Below are 21,000 nucleotides of genomic sequence, written 5' to 3'. Positions count from 1 at the left end.
GTGACCTCTGCATGGTTTTGCAGCAGTGGTGTGTTTTTGTGCTTGGGCCGGGGCCACATAATGCACATGTTGTGCTCTGCCTATTAAGCTGCAGGTCACTGTTGACTGAATCTGTTAGACACGCGCATGAAAAAAAAAAAAAAAAATTATATCCCCCACCCTCATGTGAGTGCACAATAGGCATTGCCCGGCCTGGGAGTATAATAATATGGAAATGGCCCAGCACATTGGTGCGTGCAAGGGCATATCACGTATCCATCTTATATCAGCTCCGTGATGAATGCTGCGGCAACAATTGCTTTTTATGAAGCCAGGCACCAATGGACGAGGGCTAGCTGACGCCATGTCACCGCTGACCGCGCCACAGATCACCGACATGTAATCATTCATATCCAGTATTTTTTTGTGCCGAAGGGGTCACCATTCACTCTTTTTTTTATTGGGCGGGCAACTAGTGACCGAACCTTTAGTGAAGAAAACCTTAAAAAAAAACAACCACAAAGACCATCAAGAAACGTCCTCCAAAAAACCCACCAAATGTAAAAAAGAATATATCTCAGGAATTGTGCCACGATGTGGAAGTGTTATTATTAGCTACGGAACGGATCTTTTTCCTCGATTGTGGAATCCGGTCAGATATGCGGTCATCCTGTGCTGTGGTACGTATGCTAACCGTTTCTCTGTTCATGTGCTATTGAAACCTCTGCTATGCTAGGACCATGTGTGTGTGGCGTGCGCTGAGCAGTTGTGAGTTTGTGCATCTCAGACCCTTTGGCTATTTCTTGAGTATTCAGTTAAAAACAAAAACAAAACTGGAACAGTTAAAGTACAATGGCAATTTTTGTACAGTGCACACATATTTTGATTTTTTTTTTTCCTGAGATTTTTTTTGGGCGCAAGTTAATTGCACAAGTTGCCCACTGTTCATGTTTGTCAGAAAGAGCGTTGATAGGCCTGAACATTAATTGATGTTGTATTCACTTTGCCTGCCTTGAAATGACATTGTTTGGAAACATGAATACGGCAGACCTTGCTACTTGCAGGTTCAACTGTTCATGTTCACAACATTCATGTACAATTCTACACATACTGACACGTATCAGTTCCAGTTCATGTTAATTAGGCATAATGGTGATAACGGTTTCCAATACAATGTGCATGTTTTTTTCTTTCGTAAATTTTTAATCACGTGTATCCATGAACATGTACATGTACGTACATAACTTTCAGTAACAATCATTGTGTACAGTTCTATATCTACATGTATGTATAAATTCTCAGTTGGATTAATGTTAAGTGTCACTGTTGCCTCTTTCTGAGTTGGATATTTTCACTTGTACATTTTGTGTACTGTGATGAAATTGGCAGGCCTACACCGCATTAGGCCCCCCAAAAAGTTCTCCGGTTTCTGGTATGGGCGCGCGTCGCCGTAGCCATGCGCGTCGGCAAAATGAAAAAGTTTTTTTTTTTCAATAAAAGATGATGTCGCAAAACTCACTGGTTTGACTGGAATCCTGCTGCTGCACAATTTTAACGTGTTTTTAGATTGGGTTATGGTCGAGAATAAGCTTTATGTGGCCTCTCTGGACTCCCATATATTTGCACTAAGTTTAGTCGGGCACCATTTGCAGTCATCAGCCGACATTTGAAGCAAAAAAATCAGGTAAAAAAAAAAAAAGCCGCGTCGCCGCACCACTTTTTGGGCAAGCTCCATACCAGAAACCGGAGACTTTTTTGGGGGGGCCTTATGGGGAAGTTTTTATTGTTAGGCAAATTAAGAGTTATGGGGACTTTCTGCTGTCCCCACAGCGTTTTCGGTCCCCACAAATACAACGTGGCGACGAGTGTACATGTACATGTCCCCACAACTATGGTAAACAAAATGTAAACATGACAATGTGAATTTTTCTACCACATTTTTGAAGTTTCTGCTCTGTCACACTTGATGTATGTGACTGCAATTAGCTGAGTTTCTAGTGCTTTCTACAGCGACTTTTTCATTGCCTTTTGCCATTGCTTCAGTTGATAATTGTAAATTGCTTTGTTGGAGAGGGGATAGAGAGATGGGTGTTGAAGACCTTTTTTTTTTTTTTTTTTTTTTTTTTTTTTTGCCGCAAGCATTTTACCCGGCCTGTTTGTGTGTTCATGTACATGTACGCTGAGTTTGATCCCCAAGCTTGAACAGATTCAGCCACACATTTCGGTCAAACTAAACGCCTGGTTGCCTCTGAAAAGGAATCAGGAATCAGGAATCAAAGAAAGTGAAGGGGTTATGGGCTCAAGGGGGGAAAAAAAATCGAAAATGGAGAAAGAAGCTATGTGTGTGTATGCAGGTGCTGATAATAAAACTCTTTATAGAATTCAATGGGGTACCTCTGTGCGTGTGTTTGCAACCTGTAGTCCAAGAATTGGGATGGGGTGAAAAATTGAAAGTCATCTCTCAACAAGAAATGGAATTTTTTTTTCTTTTCTTTTCAAAAAAGACCCATTGTGCATTTATCAGGGGGAATAAATTCTATACAAGGTAAAAAAAAAAAAGCGTTGGCGTGGGGTTTTGTACATGTACAACATTGAAATGTGGGATTAGAGTACAGTAATTGTAGGCAGCTTAAAAAAATGACGAATCTGACTCACGCTGAACTTACGAAGCGACCTACATGTACATGTATCGGTACAATGCACACATGTACGTTCTTATTCATTTTGCGTTTACAGGAAATGGGCTGTTCCATCTGGAGAGGGTGGAAAAAAGTTAATTTTGGGGGGCTTTATCGTGCGTCTTTAAAGGGAAAATACAACATTTGCAAACATCGAAAAATAAAACTACCAAGTTTTTACGAAATACCTTACTAGGATGTTGGTAAATGACAGTCTAAAGCATCCTGTAAAATTATGGCACCTGGTGTGAAGCCATTTTCAAGAAAATGGTATTTTTGTATACATTTCCAACGGTGGTCGGCCGACCACCGTTGGAAAAACCCAACTATCTTTCAACTTCTGCTCCAAATTTACCATTTGTTTCAGTCCAAATTGTGTTTGCTACTGGGTACATGTACATGTTCATGAACGGGTGCTGGCCAGCTAGACTTGTTCCCTTACCTTACAATTTTCCGGCATCTATAAATTGATCCATTTCATGTTTAGTGGAGTCAGGGAACCGACTACTTGAACATTTTTTGTTTTTCTTGGTTTTTCCAGCATTTTCGGACACAAAACTTCAAACATGTCAGTGTAACAATATTTTGTTCGATTATACTAACCCCTCAACTAGTTCATTTCTGAGAATTACAGCGAAAGCCAATGATGTACATTCCCTTTAAAGCTATAGTCCATCATTTGCAGCCATCCGAAAAGTAACTGGCGTAATTATTGTTGAAAAACAAACTTGGTTGAAAGATAGTAAGGGAACTAAACTCCCTGTGAAATTATTCCTTCTGGGAAGCTGTCATTTTGAAGTAATCAACGAAAGAAGGCATTTCCAATGGTGATTCTTAAGAAGGACCGTAGGAAAATTTAAATTAGTAGTTCGTTTTGTTATTCAGCGCAGCGTGCACAAGTATTGGAATGACGCACACGCGCGCGCGGTTGTTATAATTCGTCGGATTAGTGCGCGACGTCGCGTATAGCTGCAATTCAAAACAATTCAAAACATGATTCAGTAACTTTTGATTTGAAATTGAGATCTTAGAATGCTGTTTTTCTCGATATGTACAGCTGAAGCTTAGCTGAAACTTCATCAGGTTAGTTGATCAGTATCCTTCATTAGATTTTGAACACTTTTGTTGCTTCAAACGAACAAAATGCACAAATTACAAATGATGGACTATAGCTTTAACTTCAATGTGCACTTTTCCAGATTACACTATTCCTGACCAATTTTTTTTTTTTTTCATGAGTAAAGTGACATGAAATCCAATTTTAGTCAGTGGCTGTGTTATTACATGTATATTTGCTTACTGCAGTCGTCAGTTAAAAATAAGGCCATTTTTGTAATGTTTCTTTTCCAACTTTTGCATACTTACATGTAAAAATATGTCAATTCCACATTGTACCATGTATATTTAGTGATTAATTGTTCATAGCCCATGACTGTTACAGGCCAATTTCCTTCACGTGTCATCTTTCAACTTTCTTCTTAAAATGTGTAAATTGGTTCTACTCTTGTCATACACTCAACCAAAAAAGAAAGTCCCCCCTTCCAAAACTTTTTTGTCTAACTCAAAAACTACTGAGCACCTCTTGCTCAAATAACGACTGATCAGTACAGAAATTCCTTAACAATCCAGCCATACTCTTTATTAGGTCCAAAACAGTGACAATGTGTACGAATTGATGCAATTTATGACAAATGATACCAAAAACAGTTGCACTTTTGTATACGTGCAAGTTGTGGTTCACACTCACCTTGCACGTATACAAAAGTGCAACTTTTTTTCTGTACCATTTGTCATAAATTGCATTATTTTCTACACATTATTACTGTTTTGGGCCAAACCAAAAAGAGTATGGCTGGATTGCTAAGGAATTTCTGTACTTGATCAGTCATAATTTAAGCAAGATGTGCCCAGTAGTTTTTGAGTTAGACAAAAAACTATGAAGATGGGACTTTTTGGGGGTTGAGTGTATTTATAGCACGGTACCCTATTTTGTGTACATGTACACGTAACTGATTTTGAGATTTTTCAACTTTGGAAGTTTGGTTAACCTTTTACCAGAGCGCCTTACAAACAAATGCATGTTTCATGTTTTTGGCCACACCATGTAATCACTCGTTCACCCCATGTGCTAACGAATTGGTACGCAGACACACAAGATATTGTGGTTTGGACATAATTCTTTCGTGCACTTTGAGGGAGGGAGATGTGACTAAACGTGTAAGCATTCAAAAACATCTACGCTGTCTTTCGAAATGAAACAAAACCTTCACAGTGGAATCTGGAGTGACCTTTTTAACTGAGATATCTCCAGCCTATAAATACATGTATGCACTAAACAAACTTGACTTCCCCTTGATCATGTTGATCGTGCACTTTGACAACTTAACTAGGGAGGCAGATGCATGAAGTTATTGTGTGACATTTTGTAGTATCTGGGATTATTAATAAGGGAATAAACATACATGTTTATGGCCTGTTTTTAAACAAGTGCGTTTAAAACTAGCTTGGAGCGTGAAATGGTGGGGGGGGGGGGACCAATGGGGGCCATGCGCCCCCCCCCCCCAAAAAGAACCCAATTATTTTTTTTCTTTAAAGTGACGTGGCAAAAAAGGCAGCCACTGCATACACCGCCATCTTTTGCTAAAACAAATTGGTTATAAAGTGGTCAGAAATTGCCTCAGATCGCACAACAGAGCATCTAGAATCCAACAATTTTCCGCGGCCCTCAAACAGGCTACGAACCCCACACAGTAAATTTTGGAATCATCTTTTTTTGGGAACAAATTATTTTTTTTTGGGGGGGGGGGGGGGGGAGGGAGGGCCCTACCCCAAATTGTGTCCTGAATCCGCTAACATTACCAGAGGTTTTTCGGTGAAAAGAGGGATGACCCAAGGTTGGATTTACTGACTGACGCACTGGTACATTTGTCATTGAAAAACCAGACCCTGTGTCAAAATGTAAATGAAAAGAAACTCATTTCATTTACATCATACATGCAGCCAGGCGTTTCACTTTGGGAAAACAACAAAGGAGTTGGCAGGTGGGAAAAGTTTGTGGGAAAAAAAAGAAGAAAAGGCGTGTATGTTTGTTTGATTCTGTTTGTGTTCTGCGCTGTATCCATTTCTTTGGTCTATAATATGGGGGTTTTTATCGTGCAAGATTGTTGTTAGTGCAAAATTAATCAATTCATCATCTTGGTGACTGCGGCCTTCACGCGCCGTACAGATACATTACATCATGAATAATGGACAAAAAAGAACACCTGATCAATGATTGCGCTATAATCTCATTTATTTTTTTTATTTTTTTTTTACACCCTCATGGGACAGTGGGTTGAAAAAAATTCAGAAAAAAAAAGTAATTGTATTTGCAATCGTGCATTAATGATAGCAGTGCCCAAGGTTGATGAGTTTTTAGGCTCCTGGACTCGGTGAGCTGTGTCGGCCTACCGGTAACTGGTTCAATTTGGCTGTGATTGATCCGAACAGTTTTTGCCATGATGTTGTTTTTCCTGGAGAACTTGCAAACCATCGCAGAGCTCTGCACCAATAAAGTTCACCGTTGTTTCATGTACCGGTACGTTGGTTTATTATTTGAATTCTGTCATCTTTGGAGCCAAAACAGAATGCCCTGTTGGTACCAAAGAGTTCAGTGTGACAGTTACATGTACATTGTGATAATGAAAAGAAAATGATAATGTCAAGTGAGTATGGGCTCCATGCACAAGTACCCTTCAACGGCCAGAAAAGGAGAGTTGCAGGAGACCTAGACTGGTTCCCGGTCCATCCACTGCGTATTTTGAATGATTCATAGTTATTGGGGGCGGGGATTAGTCTGGGAGACCATCGCAAGTTAAATTTTAACGCATTTGCGCGCCGACGACGCCTGACACTCACGCGAAGACGCGGTGTCTATAGCTTTAGCACATTCAGGAAGTCGTGCGTACTTTGCGCGCAAACCAGTACGGTATATTAGGCATTTAAATTATACAAATGCTTAAATTGTTCACTAAAGTGTTGCTACCGGTAGTAAGTAAAGACGTAAATTTCTTAAGATAATTCATATTAGTTGGTCTTTCCATGCATAAATTAGCATAAATTGAATTACAAAATGTCACACACATGACCGATCAAAATGTCGCACGCGTGACCACAGAACAGTTCCCATTTAGTAAAACTAAAGCAGAGGGTGTAATTTGTTTACGTTCTGTAAATCACAAAAGAGAAGTCTTACTCAAAAAATTTTATGGGTGTGTGTGTCCTTAGAACTTTGGAGAAAAGTGTGAATCTCCGTTGTGGGCCCGATAACATTTTTTTGTCTGATGTCACACACGTGACCAAACTTTGATGACCCTTCCTAATATTTTGACGCAATTTGTGAAAGACGAAACTGTAATCTGAGGAAGTAATATGTCAGATGTAGTTAACAAGGTTTAAAGCTTGGACCGTGGGAGGAAAACCTCAAAATCAAATCTGATGAAGAAAATTAGGAAAAATGCTGAGAAAAAACAAAACCCAAGCCGACATGTTGTCCCTGGGTGGGAATCGAACCCTGGTCACAGCAGTGGAAGGCGAGGAAAACATCACTACGCTAAACAGGGTTAAAATCCTTGTAAGTCCTGCTACTATTGTTTTAATTATTTTTTTATTTCTGGTAATGAAACCAAGGATTCCTCAAAAGCACCTCAGGCACTGTAGCTCGCAAGCCTGAAGAAACCTTAAGAGAGGAGACAATGAGAAGAAATTACAGTTTCAGAGGTGGGAGGAAAACCCCAGAAGAATATTCTGTGGGAAAACCCGAGGAATCAGGTACGGGTAGGGACTGAAAACCCAATCCACATGTTGGCCCGGGCGGGATTCGAACCCGGGTCACAGCAGTGGAAGGCGAGGAAAGTACCACTACGACAACCTGACTCCCCTACTCCCATCGACTACATTGGTACATGTACAACATGAACCAGTTATAGCCATGCCCACTAACTTCCCATTCTTTGATGGTTTCCGGTCGCTCGGACAATTAATACAACCCTTTTGGATTTGTGCCAAGATGCGTGTGTACAATGTATCTGCGGGGCTTACCCTAATTGAAAACTTACTCAACTGAAAGTTGCAGTTGAAAAGTACTACAAGGAAATAAAGAAAGAGGGATGCATTAAAGAGGACGTATCGGAAGCTGTGGCCCACAAACTCTGTCCACACATCTCAAGAGGTTGTGCTTGAGCCACTTTTATTTCAGTTTTTGTGAGATTCTGGCTTGTGTCTTTCCGGTGTGTCTTTATTATTTTACTAAACCTCACAGTGAATAATAGTGATAGACAGAAAGAGGCAAAGAGCCCGTCTTTATTGTTCCTCATCTGCTTTTAAGAAACCCAGATTGAAAAGAAATTGTCCGTACATGAATCTGGCAAACATGTAATACCGGGCAGAAATTCAGCAGCACGTTCTTGGCGCCTCAAATGAGGAAATAATGGCATTGAGCCCTGTTTGCAAGTAGTGCTAAATGGGCTTGGGGAGGGTAGGGTTGTTCAGAAATCTTGGATTCATATTAAACCTGTAAAAACAGGTGATTGGGGATTTGATTTGATTTAAGGGTGTTTTATGGAAATACCTTGGGGGGGGGGGGGGGGTGGGTAGCTTAGCACCCACAACACACAAAAGATATAACTCAATTGTTGGGCGGATTTTTTTTCCTTCAATATCTCATTCAAAGTTACTAACTCTTGTATCACAAAAAAAAATATAAAAAAAAAATAGCAATTTAAAAAGGATTGTAGTTTCGGGGTGAAACTCGAAAACAGCCTTGACATTTTCATTGTACATTCATGCAAGGTTGTGTAAAGGTTGTTGACTGTACTGCATATACAGATGACAGAGAATACAGCAGCGCTTAATGTACTCAATCTGCATTCAGCCATGGGGAATTGAAAGATGACTCCTCTCTCCTCTCCCCCCCCCCCCCCTGCCCATGAAAAAAAAGGTTCTTCACCCACGAATGACTCAGTGATGAACTCTGGCAATCTTTCTGTGCAGACCGATTGCACAATGGCTCATCAGGCCCTTTTGTTCATGTTGTTTTGATTAATCAGTAAAGAAAAATATATATGCTGGATTCATTCGTAACTCATCGAATCAAGTTCAGTTGCATCAACACAATCAGTGGGCTCTGTACATGTATGTACACGTGGGCTCTGTATGTATACATACCGATATTGGGCTCTATCTGTAAACATCTTGGTTCTACTAATTACTGGAACAGGATACTACACATGAAGTAAGCATTTGTCAAGGGACTTTTAAGAACGGCTTTTGGGTTCTTTTCAGCTCGTGTTGATTTTTTTAAAATTTATTTATAAATGTATTACCGGTATATGCCAAATAATATTAAAAAAAGATGAAGAAATTCTCAAGATTTCAAGTAATTAGTTTTGAAGGATGCAAACTGCTCAACCTGATTTTTTTTGGGTTAAATTTAGTGACGTTTCTTTTGAAAAAAAAATTGTCAGTTTTGATCTGCGCCTTTATTCTCTTGACATTGCCACTCACATAAACCTGGAGTTGTGTTTATTGTTCGGGGTTGGTAATGTACTATGTGCATGTACCGGTACTATCTTGACATAAACAGTCATTCATGAAACCAGCTGTAATTATTGACAAAGGTTTTTGTGCAAAAAACTGGGTTTGATTAATTTTTTTTTTTTTTTTTTTTTTTTAAATTTCTTTCCGGTAATAAAACCAAGAATTCCTCAAAAGTGCCTATAGGTTGTAGCTTGCAAGCCTAAAGAAACCCGTGGAGACAAGACAATGAGAAGAAATTACAGTTTTTAGAGGTGGGAAGAAAACCCCAGAAGGATATTCGGGGGAAAACCCACGGAATCAGGTATAGGACTGAAAACCCAATCCACATGTGGACCAGGACAGGAATCGAACCCGGGCCACAGTGTTGGAAGCCGAGGACAGCAACCACTGCGACAACCTGTCAGCTTTTGCTATTGTTGAGCAGTTTTGGTTAATTTTTTTTTTGAGGATTCAAAATGCTACATATTTGCTGCAGCTGTTCATGTTTCAGACTTTTATATCGTCAATATTCACTTCAGTATTAGGTTTGGTGGTGTTAGTATTTACTTTGAAAGTGATCACAATGACGGCCTGATGGCCTATCAATTTGTTGAGAGTGACCCTATTAGTCCTTAATCCTCCAATTTCAAAATAATTGTACACACACCCTAGGGGGTTAGATTTCATTGATGTTTTTGGTCATGTTAGCATCAGATAGCATGAGTAGAGTTCCCTGTGTTGCTAACATGTAAAAAAGGGCAAGGACGGATCACCGACTGTGAGATGTAGAGCAGAGGGCACAGGCAGAAACACAAAACAGAAATTGTAGAAATGAGTCCACGAATGCCTCTATTTTCTCATGGAAAAGTCGTGGAATTTTAACTTTTAAGATGTCTGCCGTAACCCTGTAATGTCAAGGGTGAGATTTGTCCTGATCAATGTTTACTGATTTCAGGGTTGCGAAAACTTAAAAGAATTCCTTTTAAAAACTGGGCTCCGTGAGATTTTGCCTTGAAGGCCTATTTCCTACAATGTACATGTACTGCGTTCTGTAAAAAAGAAATGGGTATTTCCAGGGCAGCCTTTAGGCAAATACATACTGTACAAACATTTACCATGTTGCTCTGGCATGTCTGGGGCTGTGGATTTTTCATTTCACTCAATCTCACCCCCAGTACATGTACGGGTACCGGTACATGTTAATTATTGGTACCAAATGATATTTGAACATGAAAATATCAAAAAGGACTTTCACTAATGGAAAATCAGCAAATCATTGTTTATCCGCGCATGTGTTTCAATTTCATGTTTTCCATGTCCACAAGAAAAGCTAGTTTTGGGCATACCAAGTTTTCCTCAATATTTTGATTCCATCTTATTTAAAAATGATCAGACACAACACATGGACATATGTACAAACACACGTACATGTAAATGTACCTGTAGGCATTGTGTGTAATCATAATGCAGTCCTCGTCTTATGTACATTGTTGACATTTTTTTTTTACCTACAAAAAAAGAAATTCTTACATTCCTAATTATGACTCAGATCTTCCTAAAATATACCAGTATGGAAATATGCATAAATGTGAGAAAAAGAAAGTGAAAACGGAAATGTATGCCGAAATGTCACCAGCTGTTCTTCTTAACCATTGGCAGATGGTAAAAAAATTTCTAGTACTTTCTGCATATTTACCAGTATACGGTAATTAATGCCCAATATGGTCCCAGAAACCATGTCATTAAGATCAGTTTCATGTCAGTTTCTGGTTTCCTGTTTTTCTTTTTTTTTTCCTTTTCAAACCCGATAGCAGGGACGGCAGGCAATATGCCTAACACATTATCTTATCAGTCCCAGAAAAAAAAAATCCTGCTTTGTGTGCGTCCCTAGTGAATCGCACTTGACTTCAGTCAATCCTATCACGGCCCATTCATCGATGCCAATGTACATGTGGTCAGGGTCCATTCATTGTCAGTGTCGAAAGTCCACAGCGTACCGTTAATTCAGGGCCGCATGCATGTACGCCGTGCACATTTTTGTGGCCGGGGCTGCATATGATTATGCATGGCCATGTCCGTGCATCAAGTCCATGGATCTAACCCATTGGCATATATCACACGGCGTTGTACATTGTGCAGGCGTGCAGTGGCCAGTGTTGAGTTGCTTGACCTGACACCCGAGCGTTCATGTACATGTTCTATTCATCAACATACAGTGCCGGGGTCAGTTGTTGGTCCGAGAATAGCGCACGGCACTGCACTTATCCACAACGCATGTGGCACTGGCAGAGACTTTGAACCATGCCTTGAGTGTATCACAGCACTGCCCTAGTGCCGGACCTGTATTTGACCACCTGTTATGGAACAATCACTCCTCCCATGATGTACTGAGAGGGTCATTCCATTTTTTTGTATTTCTTCAGCCAATGGTTGAGTCACATCTTGAAGCTTTTAAGCCAGCAGCCTCAGTATTAGGTCAGTTTTTGGTGGCTGACCGCAGCGTCACATTATGCTAGGGTTAATGACTGATGACTGCTAGGGACTCGGGGCCCCTAAAATACAGTGTGGCAAGCTACTACTAGTAGTACTGGTCTACAGGTTTTTATTATTGCCGTTGAAAAACCACCACATGAAGTTTATGCGTGGATCGACAGCTGTAGAATATGGTAAATACCCATTTCCTTCATTTTGTGTACAGAGACCTGTGATTAAGGACTGCCGCGTGATTTGTCATGGAGTAATGTTTTGGGGCACTGTTGTAAGTGGTTGCTGTTTTTTTCTCCAAAAGGGACCTGTTGTTTACGGAAGAATCTTTTTGAGAAATATGAATTGTTGGTTTGATTTAAAATGTTGTGTAATTGATGTACATGAAAAACTTGTCATACTTTTTGGAAATTGCACATTCAGAGTGGAATGTGCCTTGTTGATTTTGCAAATCCACTAAAAAAATGTGCATGAAGTGAAAGACATTGTTACATGTAAACATGTACATTTATGTTTGGTACCCTTGAAGCAAAGGGCAAATAAAAGTGCATGAAAACTTCAAGATGCATGTAACAAACCAATATCTACATGTACATTGCCTTAACCCTAACCACCCTGAATCCATCAAAATCTACACCCCTGTTTTGGAGTATTTCGGCGGATTCAGGATGCCTTGCAATATTGAAAAAGTTGGCGGGATTTTGATGGATTCAGGACAGTAAGCCTAGCAGTACTGCAGGATTTTGATGGATTCAGGATACCTCCATATTGAGCAGTTGAGGGACTTTGATGGATTCAGGATCTCAACAGTTTAACTCCTTGGCTATATATTTGGTATGTACGAGGTACATGTGTATATGTACTACACTGGTGGATTCTGATGGACTCACTGGTGGATTCTGATGGACTCAGGACACCAGCATTTTTTTTTGTTTTTGCATGACAGAATTGATGGATTTTGGCAGATTCAGGATACTTTCTAGTAAAAAGACCCAAGGGGTTGCGGTTAAAAAATTCAAAACTGTGTTAAAACTGGGTCATTCCTACATGCACATAATTATAGTGTCAGTGATATCTTGTTACCATAACACCCTGGCACTGTCATCACAATACCTACATTGTATGTGATATACGATGTGTATCACAAACTTCAAATGCCCGAGTTACGTGTACATTACATATGGCAGCTGTTCCACTTTTTACATGCTTTCATTGTCATTAAAGGTGTCCACTTTTGTGCATGGGCGTTGAGTCATATACTAATTACATTGTTTTTCAAATGTGATAAACTGCTTCGTATTTGTTCACAACTGTCGGTCTGAAGTATATTTGTAAAAAAACGTTCTGTTCAAAATAACGTACATGTACCAGATACATGTACAATGTACATGTATTTACGTTGTCCACTAATTTGGACTTCTGATGATAAAAATAGTCTGTTTTTGTTTTTAGATATTACTACAAAGTATAGTACACATGGGAAGAATTTTCTTAAAGGGAAAATACAACATTTGCAAACATCAAAAAAAAAACTACCAAATCATTTTGAAATACCTTGCTGGACTGTTAGTGAATGACAGTGTTAAGCATCCTGTAAAGTCATGGCACCTGGTATACTGTCATTTTCAAGAAAAGTGGTATTTTTATATCAATTTCCAACGCTGGTCGGCCGACCGGCTTTTTTTCAAATACTGGTCCCAGTTGACCATCGCACTTGTTTGCAATCGATTACACACCTATGAGCGGGTACAATCCAGCTAGACTGGTTTTCTGACCTTACAATTCCCCAATGTATGTAAACTGCTCTGTTTCTTCTTATATGGAGTCAGGGAACCAGACTACAGGAAAACGATTGTTTTTCTTGGTTTTTATAGCATTTTCGAACCCAAAACCTCAAAAAAGTCAGTGTAACTGTATTTGCTATATATTTCCAACCCCCCAATTCCATCCATTTCTGAAAATTACAGCAAAAGCAAATGATGTATAATTTGTACCGCTATACATTCTCGTATCTCAATTATCAATTCATCAATGAATCATTACGCCACTAATCAGTCCTTGAGCATATTTTTTATACTCTTTCATTTATCAAATGGGCTGAAACCCCACAAATTTGTTTTGCTGGGCGAAGGACAAAAATACATTTTTTTTTTTTTGAGTAAACAAATGCCGAGTGACACATAAATAAATATAGCCTTATCATGGATGTGCAGGATCATGTATTTGCAAATTGCAGCGCGCTGGCTCCGCAGAGGGAATGGTCGGAATAAATTGCGGCCGCCGTGTTAAAGTGAGTCATGAATAAATGGCACTTTGCAGTAATGACAGTTTGCGGTAACGGTTTACATGGGAAAGGTGAATAAATGTAATTTTGAACATTATGTAAATTATACGTACATGTACATTTGGTATGGTACCTGTGGGACATGTAAATATCCTCAATCGGATTATTATGTGAAATACAAATTTGATTATAGCACTTCTCAAACTTTTTAGTATTACTACAAAGTGTAATCAACATTTGAAGACTGAATCTGGCAGAAAATTGATTCATGTGACTATACAAGTGCACACAATGTTTATACATGTATGTACGGTATGTACCGGTATGTAAAAAGCATGTACATGTACATGTACTTCCCCCTCCCCCCCCCCCCTCCCCCCGAGTTCTCTTCCTGTGCTTACTGTAGGGTTTCCTCCCATGCCACCACAAACATTTTGAAAGTAGGAAAATTATTTAAATTATCACCACTTGTGAAAAGCATCTCTTAACCACTTCGCGCCGATTTTCAAAAAAGGCAAGATATACCGGAAGTATAGCCAAGTTTTGGCATACATGTACCTGTACAGCCAAAGGCCACAAATACTGCTTCGCAAGAGTCATTTAGTCTATACGATGTTTCTTACCGCAACTCATATTTTTCAACACTCCGGGGTGTGCCCACGGAGCGTAAATTGGACCACAACCGGCCGTGCACAACGGTCAAGTTCAAGTACAACGTACGCGGACCGCCTCCACAGACTTCTCGGACTTTGTGTGTGTACAAAACAAATGGGGGATAAGCGTGTTTTAATAGATGTCCCCCGGAGTTGAGTTGAGGCACGCTATTGACGTTTGAACCCGTCAGCCGTGTCTGTGAATAGAAACAGCCAGATCGTGTTCACACGCCATCCGACGCAAAGTGGTTTTAAGAGTACTGGGTATGCTTTACAATTGATTGTAAAGTGCCTGGACCCATGATTAACCCTTGTACCGCCCCAAACTGCCCTGCCTGTACGCCCGCCCCGCCCCTGCACTCTACAGTCCGATTGATTCACTGAGTAACTACAGTGAAATACAATTTTATACAAGTGCTAAAGGGTCAGAGTGGTTTGATTGTCTTCCAAATTGCCCACACTATAGCTACCCAACTGGTACTAAATGATGCACGGCTTGTTTAGTCCTGTGCTCGTTGCGGTCCACTCTCTTGAAAATCACTCAGTGCTATAGTCCATGCAGTATCATGAAACATTGACACAATGGCGCAGCGTGACGCACTTTGGTAGTGAAAGCAGGTAGACACAGTCAATTTTTAAATCCCATCCGCGGAACTCGTTACATTAGACACGTAGGCTGAATTCCCATAATGCCAGTGATAAAAGCGAGTAATGTACCGCGGTATCCATAGATGTTATTTATTTATTTGGTTTTTTTTTTTTTTGGGTGTTTATACAGAAAGCAAGAAAAACATTCATCACAGATTTAGGCAGAAGAATCTCATCTCATGCCTATTATATGGGACTGCTATAAGCAGAATAATATTACGAAGCAAATTTACAGTATTGCTTAGCAAAAAAAAATTTAAAATAACATAAGAGCGGAGAACCAGGCACAAGCTATTAATATTAATATTAGCGTCAAATGACAATTTAGCTGGTAACCAATGTTTGCTGTAAAGGTAACTATTTTCAGTGCTTAGTGCTAGGGCTGTGCTGAATATACTGCGTATCTGAACATTCAATCGTCAACCAAATATCCGAAAAGTGTGGGCGGTCGAAAAAAGATGACAAAAAGTCCTAGATGGTATTTTGTTTGTAAAAGTTGCATGATTTATTAATTGTTTGTCACATTAGTCACATTTTTTTTTGCGGACAAAAAATGTGTATAATTTGAAAGCTTCCACAGTGAATTTACCGCCGAATTTGTTTAGAATCTGTCACATGTCATCTAGTCGGCTACCTACGTTGTTAATATTAAGCTCAGTGTCAATATTCAAATTCTATGTTGGGAACCGCCAACATCGGGCTGAGATAGCTCAGTTGGTAGAGCGCCGGAACGGTAATCCAGAGGTCACAGGTTCAAACCCCGCTCCAGTCAATTTCTTTGCTCAAGTTTTTGACAAAAAATTATTATAATGCAACTAGTCAGTTTCCCTTTGTGGTTCATTTGAAAATATTCAACTGGGATCAAATCCAAGTTGAATGATGAAAATACAAACTCATTCCAAAATGAACAGCATTATACTTAGCTGCTCAAAGCATGGAATTGGCCAGGGTTGTACTTTTTTTCTGCCAATTATCGACCTTTTTTGGAATGAAGGTGGCTTCCTGACCCATAATTTGGCAAGTTGTGACCCAGTGTGACAAAATTGACTGGAGCAAGATCCTGTTTCTTACCTCGGCCCAACGCAGAATCTGGCGATGAGCGGACATCGGTCTGCGATGATTCATGCCGCGGCAATCCCCTGGAGTAGGAGAACCATATTGGTTTGTGGATCATTCCATAAATTTGGGGAATATTTTTTTGGAATAAACATGTGACTGCATTGAGACGTAAAGATATCATTTTGTCACCAAGGCAGGGGTATTTTTGTTGCCTAAACTAAATTAAACTTTGAATACGCTGTACATGCACATTCATGTACAGTACACAGGGCCCGTATAAATTGTTTTCCTTGACAGTACTGTTTTATTCACAGGTTCTGCACCACGAGAAAGTTGCTTTGCATGAGGCTTTTTAGATATATGTAAACATGCTGTGTACCTCACCCAAGGCCTCCTAAATCTTTCAAAACCAACCAAGAGTTTCCAAAATAATTTGCAGGATTTTATAGCTACGGTAGTGGAGCCCAGTAGCTATTACTTTGATTGCCTCGTGAAATAAGAGTATGATAAAGACTGTGCCGTTGGTCTCCTGCACAGTGGTTGATTTTGGAAGGTTGTGGAAAGTACTGTTCGAAACCTTCCTGCCGGTTACTGCAATTAATTGCGTGGTTTCGTGGATTTATGAGGGAATAGATACAACCTAATACAATGTAGTAAAGTTGCTAATGTGTTAAACCCAACAGCCTTCATATTTGGATAGATGCCATCAGTTGACGGTGCAATTTTTTGATCAGGAGCAATGTTGGTGACTGTCTTTCCATTTGTTGTGTTTTTCTGTGCAGGGCTTTGTCGGTGAGCGCACGGGCAGTGAACATGAATGGATGAGGCCGTGGAAACTGAAGTAGTCAGTGACAGCCTGCCTGGCAGTGAGGAAGGCGAGCTGGACATTGACCTGGACATCAACGGCAGACTGGAGGACACCATCAAGCGAGAGCGGCCGGAGGAGGTGGATGAGGTGGATGAGGAGGAAGAGGACCGAAGAGGAGACACTGCGGGTAGCCAGGAGGGTCTAGTAGAGGAAGGGGCAGTCAAAGCAGCAGCAGTGGGTGTACAGAAGGGCCTAACTGGCTACCAGTGCCGGCTCTGCACCGTCCTGCTGTCATCTCAGGGAGCTCTGGATGAGCACATGAACATTCACAGCGGCTCGCGGCCCTACAAGTGTCGTGAGTGTAACTTCAGCTGCTCGTTGCAGAACACCCTCGCCCAGCACCTGGCCGTGCACAGCCACCCGAGGGCTGATATGAGCAGCCAGTCGTGGTTGGAACAGCAGGTACAACAGCAGCAGCAACAAGTGGCGCTGTACAACAATCACCACCACGTAGACCGGCCTGAGCTCCACCCACCGGTGCCCCTCCCGCCCCGAATGCCACTCCCTGAGAACCACAACCCAAGCCTCCCGTTCTCCACCGCTGTGGAGCAGGCCCTCATGCCCTCAGGGCTGCCCAGCTTTCCAGACCAGGGCAAGGTGTTCCAGTGTAAGCTCTGCACCCACGTGTCGCCGACCAAGACGCACCTCAATGAGCATATGAATGTTCACACTGGCAAGAAGCCCTACAAGTGCTTGGTGTGCGGTTTTAGCAGTGCCTTTCGAAGCAGTCTTATGCGTCACCTCATCGTCCACACAGGCACTAGCAAACAGTTCAAGTGTGATTCCTGCCACTACCAGACTCCTTATAAGTGTAACCTGCAAGCCCACAGACGCAAACGTCACAACTCCAGTTCCCTGGACGGTGTTGACATGAACTACCCACCCATTACCGCCCAGAACCAGACCCCCATGGAGGACAGCCCCCCGCTGCAATCTCACGGCAAACTGTTTTCTTCCGAAGAGCAAGCCCGATACCTCATGCAGTCAGAACTGGCCAACTCTGCCCATCCAACTCAGTCCCACGAAAACTCAGGAAACCGTCGGCATTCACTTTCGCCGGACGACCACGATTCCTCAGCGTCTAACGACACACACGAGTCAGCAAGGATCAATAACTCTCAGGTGCCCTTGCTGAAGGCCAGCGACATCAGTAGGTACAACTCAGACGGGTCTATAGTACCTCAGTCCCCCGAACCACCCGTGCTAGAGAAGAACTCTCTAGTAAGCGAATCCGAGATGAATGAGAGGCCCAAGTCAGGTGAAGTGCTGGACTACTCAAGCCCGTCCATGAGTAACAACGTCCATGACTTGATTGCCAATGCAAGCACGACACAGAGTCCTATTTCTATGCTGTCGAACTCTGTGTCTTCAGCTGCTTCAGCATTAGGGATGTCCTCTGCAGTATCCTTTGCAGGCAGTGTACCCAGCACCATGGTCACCAGCATTCCAAGCACTTCACCCCAACAACATCCACTCAGCGAGATTTCTGTCATTACACCACTTCAGTGGGCCGGCGCAGGCTTCCCCATCTACCGACGCAAGAAGGAAGGTGGGGCCCGCAAGCGAAAGCGCACCCCCCTCCCCAAACGCAACTACCTCATTTCCCCCAACGGTGAAGAGCTCAACAACTCCTGGGCCGACACCCGGCCGGAGATCTCCGACTACGTGCGTGGTGGTGGTGGGGAGCCCCAACCCAGGCAATACTGCCATGTTACTCAGGCCTACAGCTTCAAGTCAGAGGAGAGTCTGCCTTATGCAATCAAGTCGGGAGGTGTGAATGGCGTGGACCTCTCTGCAGGTCCCAGAGAGATGGGATATCCAGACATCGAGCCCGTGAGTAACAGCTCAGTCTCGCCAGTCAGTCAGGTGGCAGATGATACCCCAGATGAACGCAACCTGCTACCTCAGGGAATGCCGGCCATGATGGACTCCCATCCGGACAACTTAGCCTTCAACCAGTCCTGTCAGGCTACCCAGACTGACTTGCCATATGCTACGGGTGATTCCTCAGGTAAGTTGGACGGGCAGGCCCAGACAGATCAGGTGGGGCTGGACCCTTCCGCCATCCCCAGCAACCTCCTCAAGTGCCCCCACTGTGAGACGTTCTTTGCAGACCATGTCATCTTCACGCTGCACATGAGCTGTCACGGCAGTCGCCATCCCTTGCAGTGCAGCATCTGTGGGTATGTCTGTAGGGATAAGATTGAGTTCACCTGCCACATTACGCGCAGTCAGCACATGCGATAAAACAACCACACCAATTTCCACGTGTTCCCCCTGTGTCATACTTTTATTTTAGAAAGTGCCAGGGGGAAACCCATCTTCTTTTTTCCCCCCTTTTTTTTCTTCGGTTTATTCAGCGATTACCTCTTGCGGACCACTTTGTACGATGTGAAATCTTGATATTTGTGGAACTCGAAGCTTAACTCAGGGAGAATGAAATATTAAAACTTAAGCTGCCATGTCTCGTCAAGATTGTGTGTCATGTCCTGTATGTATGGTTCTGTTGTAAGAGTTAAATTTAAGCGGTTTAAGAGAAGTATACAGGTAATTAATTCTAAATTGTTTTGTATAAAAAAAAAAGATGTCTATATGTAAAATGCACTCGCAGGTGGAATATATATATTAAATGAGTGCTTTTATTGCGAGGTCACCATGTGGCCGACATCTCAATGTGCCGCAACGCCGTGTATAAAAAAGAAAGAAAACTTCAAACAACCAGTCTTGATAATAATAGGTTGAGTTTCGACTTTTCAAAGTAGTATATTTGTAGTAGATTATCTAGATTCAGCCTATAATCATGATTACCTAACGCCATGCAGGCAGTTCGTTCTCTCTTTGGTGACGAAAGAGGCAATGTCTGTCAGTTGATGTCTTTTTTTTTTGTGTGAGATGCTTTTATGGGAAGAAGACTACAACAACAAAAAAGGACCATGTTGAAAAGAAGATAGGAGCTTGTCTTTTTTTTACCGCGAGATCTGAGAATTTCTTTAAACTGAAACGGATAAACTGAAATCTGGCCAAAGGCTGTCACAGAAAGAAGATAAGCTATGAACTTTTTGTTTTCCATGCGGAACAAATTTACAGCAGAGATCATTTAACAAAAGAAGGAAGACTGTTTTAAGGCCCGGTGCACACCTAAACGTGTAGGATTCTGCTACTCGCGTTATCCCATTGCATCAATCCCTTTTTGACTTGCCTAGAAATCAAATCACAAAAGGCGTGATCGCCTTGCGCGAAAAACACCGCACGCATTCTGCATGATTTATACATTTTCTCCGCACTGCGGTTAAAAAACTGCATTGCGACAAACAATCTGCAACAACCGGTCAAGACGGCGTGATCCGGAAACGAAATACTCAGATCGGCGGAAAATTTGTTGTGTCGATGTGGAGAGCAAAAAAAAAAAAATGACAGTAGATGAAAAAGATTGATTGCTTTTCCAGCAGTCGGTGCCTTCATGTTTTACAGCATTTACTTGTATTTGTGGGTTACGTGGCTTAGTTTGAATAGCTTTAGATTGCCTTGCACAATTTTCCTTTTTCTGGTTTTTTCTTTTCTTTTTTTTAAAATTTAAAGTAAGGGTTCTTTGAGGAAAAAAAAAGAAAAGTATGAAAAGACAAACTACAGGCGGCCTTCACATTGTAAATACTTGCTTATGGCGCAATGTTTTTAATTTTTTTTTCCCCCTGCTTCAATTTCAGTTTACAGATTGAGATTTTTACGGTGCACTGATTATTTCTTAAAATATAAATATAACCTTGCAGCTAGCAACCTTTTATAAAAAAAAAA

General features: G+C 41.4%; 1 protein-coding gene across 1 annotated transcript; it reads left to right on the top strand.

Annotated features, from left to right (window-relative positions):
- Window positions 1-214: 214 nt before the first annotated feature.
- On the top strand, window positions 215-21,000 carry LOC119720027 (zinc finger protein 335-like). The gene is made up of 2 exons (XM_038189530.1): window positions 215-659; window positions 17,123-21,000. The coding sequence occupies exon 2, from the start codon at window positions 17,158-17,160 to the stop codon at window positions 19,453-19,455; it is 2,298 nt and encodes a 765-aa protein (XP_038045458.1). The 5' UTR covers window positions 215-659; window positions 17,123-17,157; the 3' UTR covers window positions 19,456-21,000.

This window comes from Patiria miniata, unplaced genomic scaffold (genome assembly GCF_015706575.1).
Source record: "Patiria miniata isolate m_02_andy unplaced genomic scaffold, ASM1570657v1 HiC_scaffold_9, whole genome shotgun sequence".
Classification (NCBI taxonomy): Eukaryota; Metazoa; Echinodermata; class Asteroidea; order Valvatida; family Asterinidae; genus Patiria; species Patiria miniata.
This window is presented reverse-complemented; position numbering and strand designations above follow the sequence as displayed.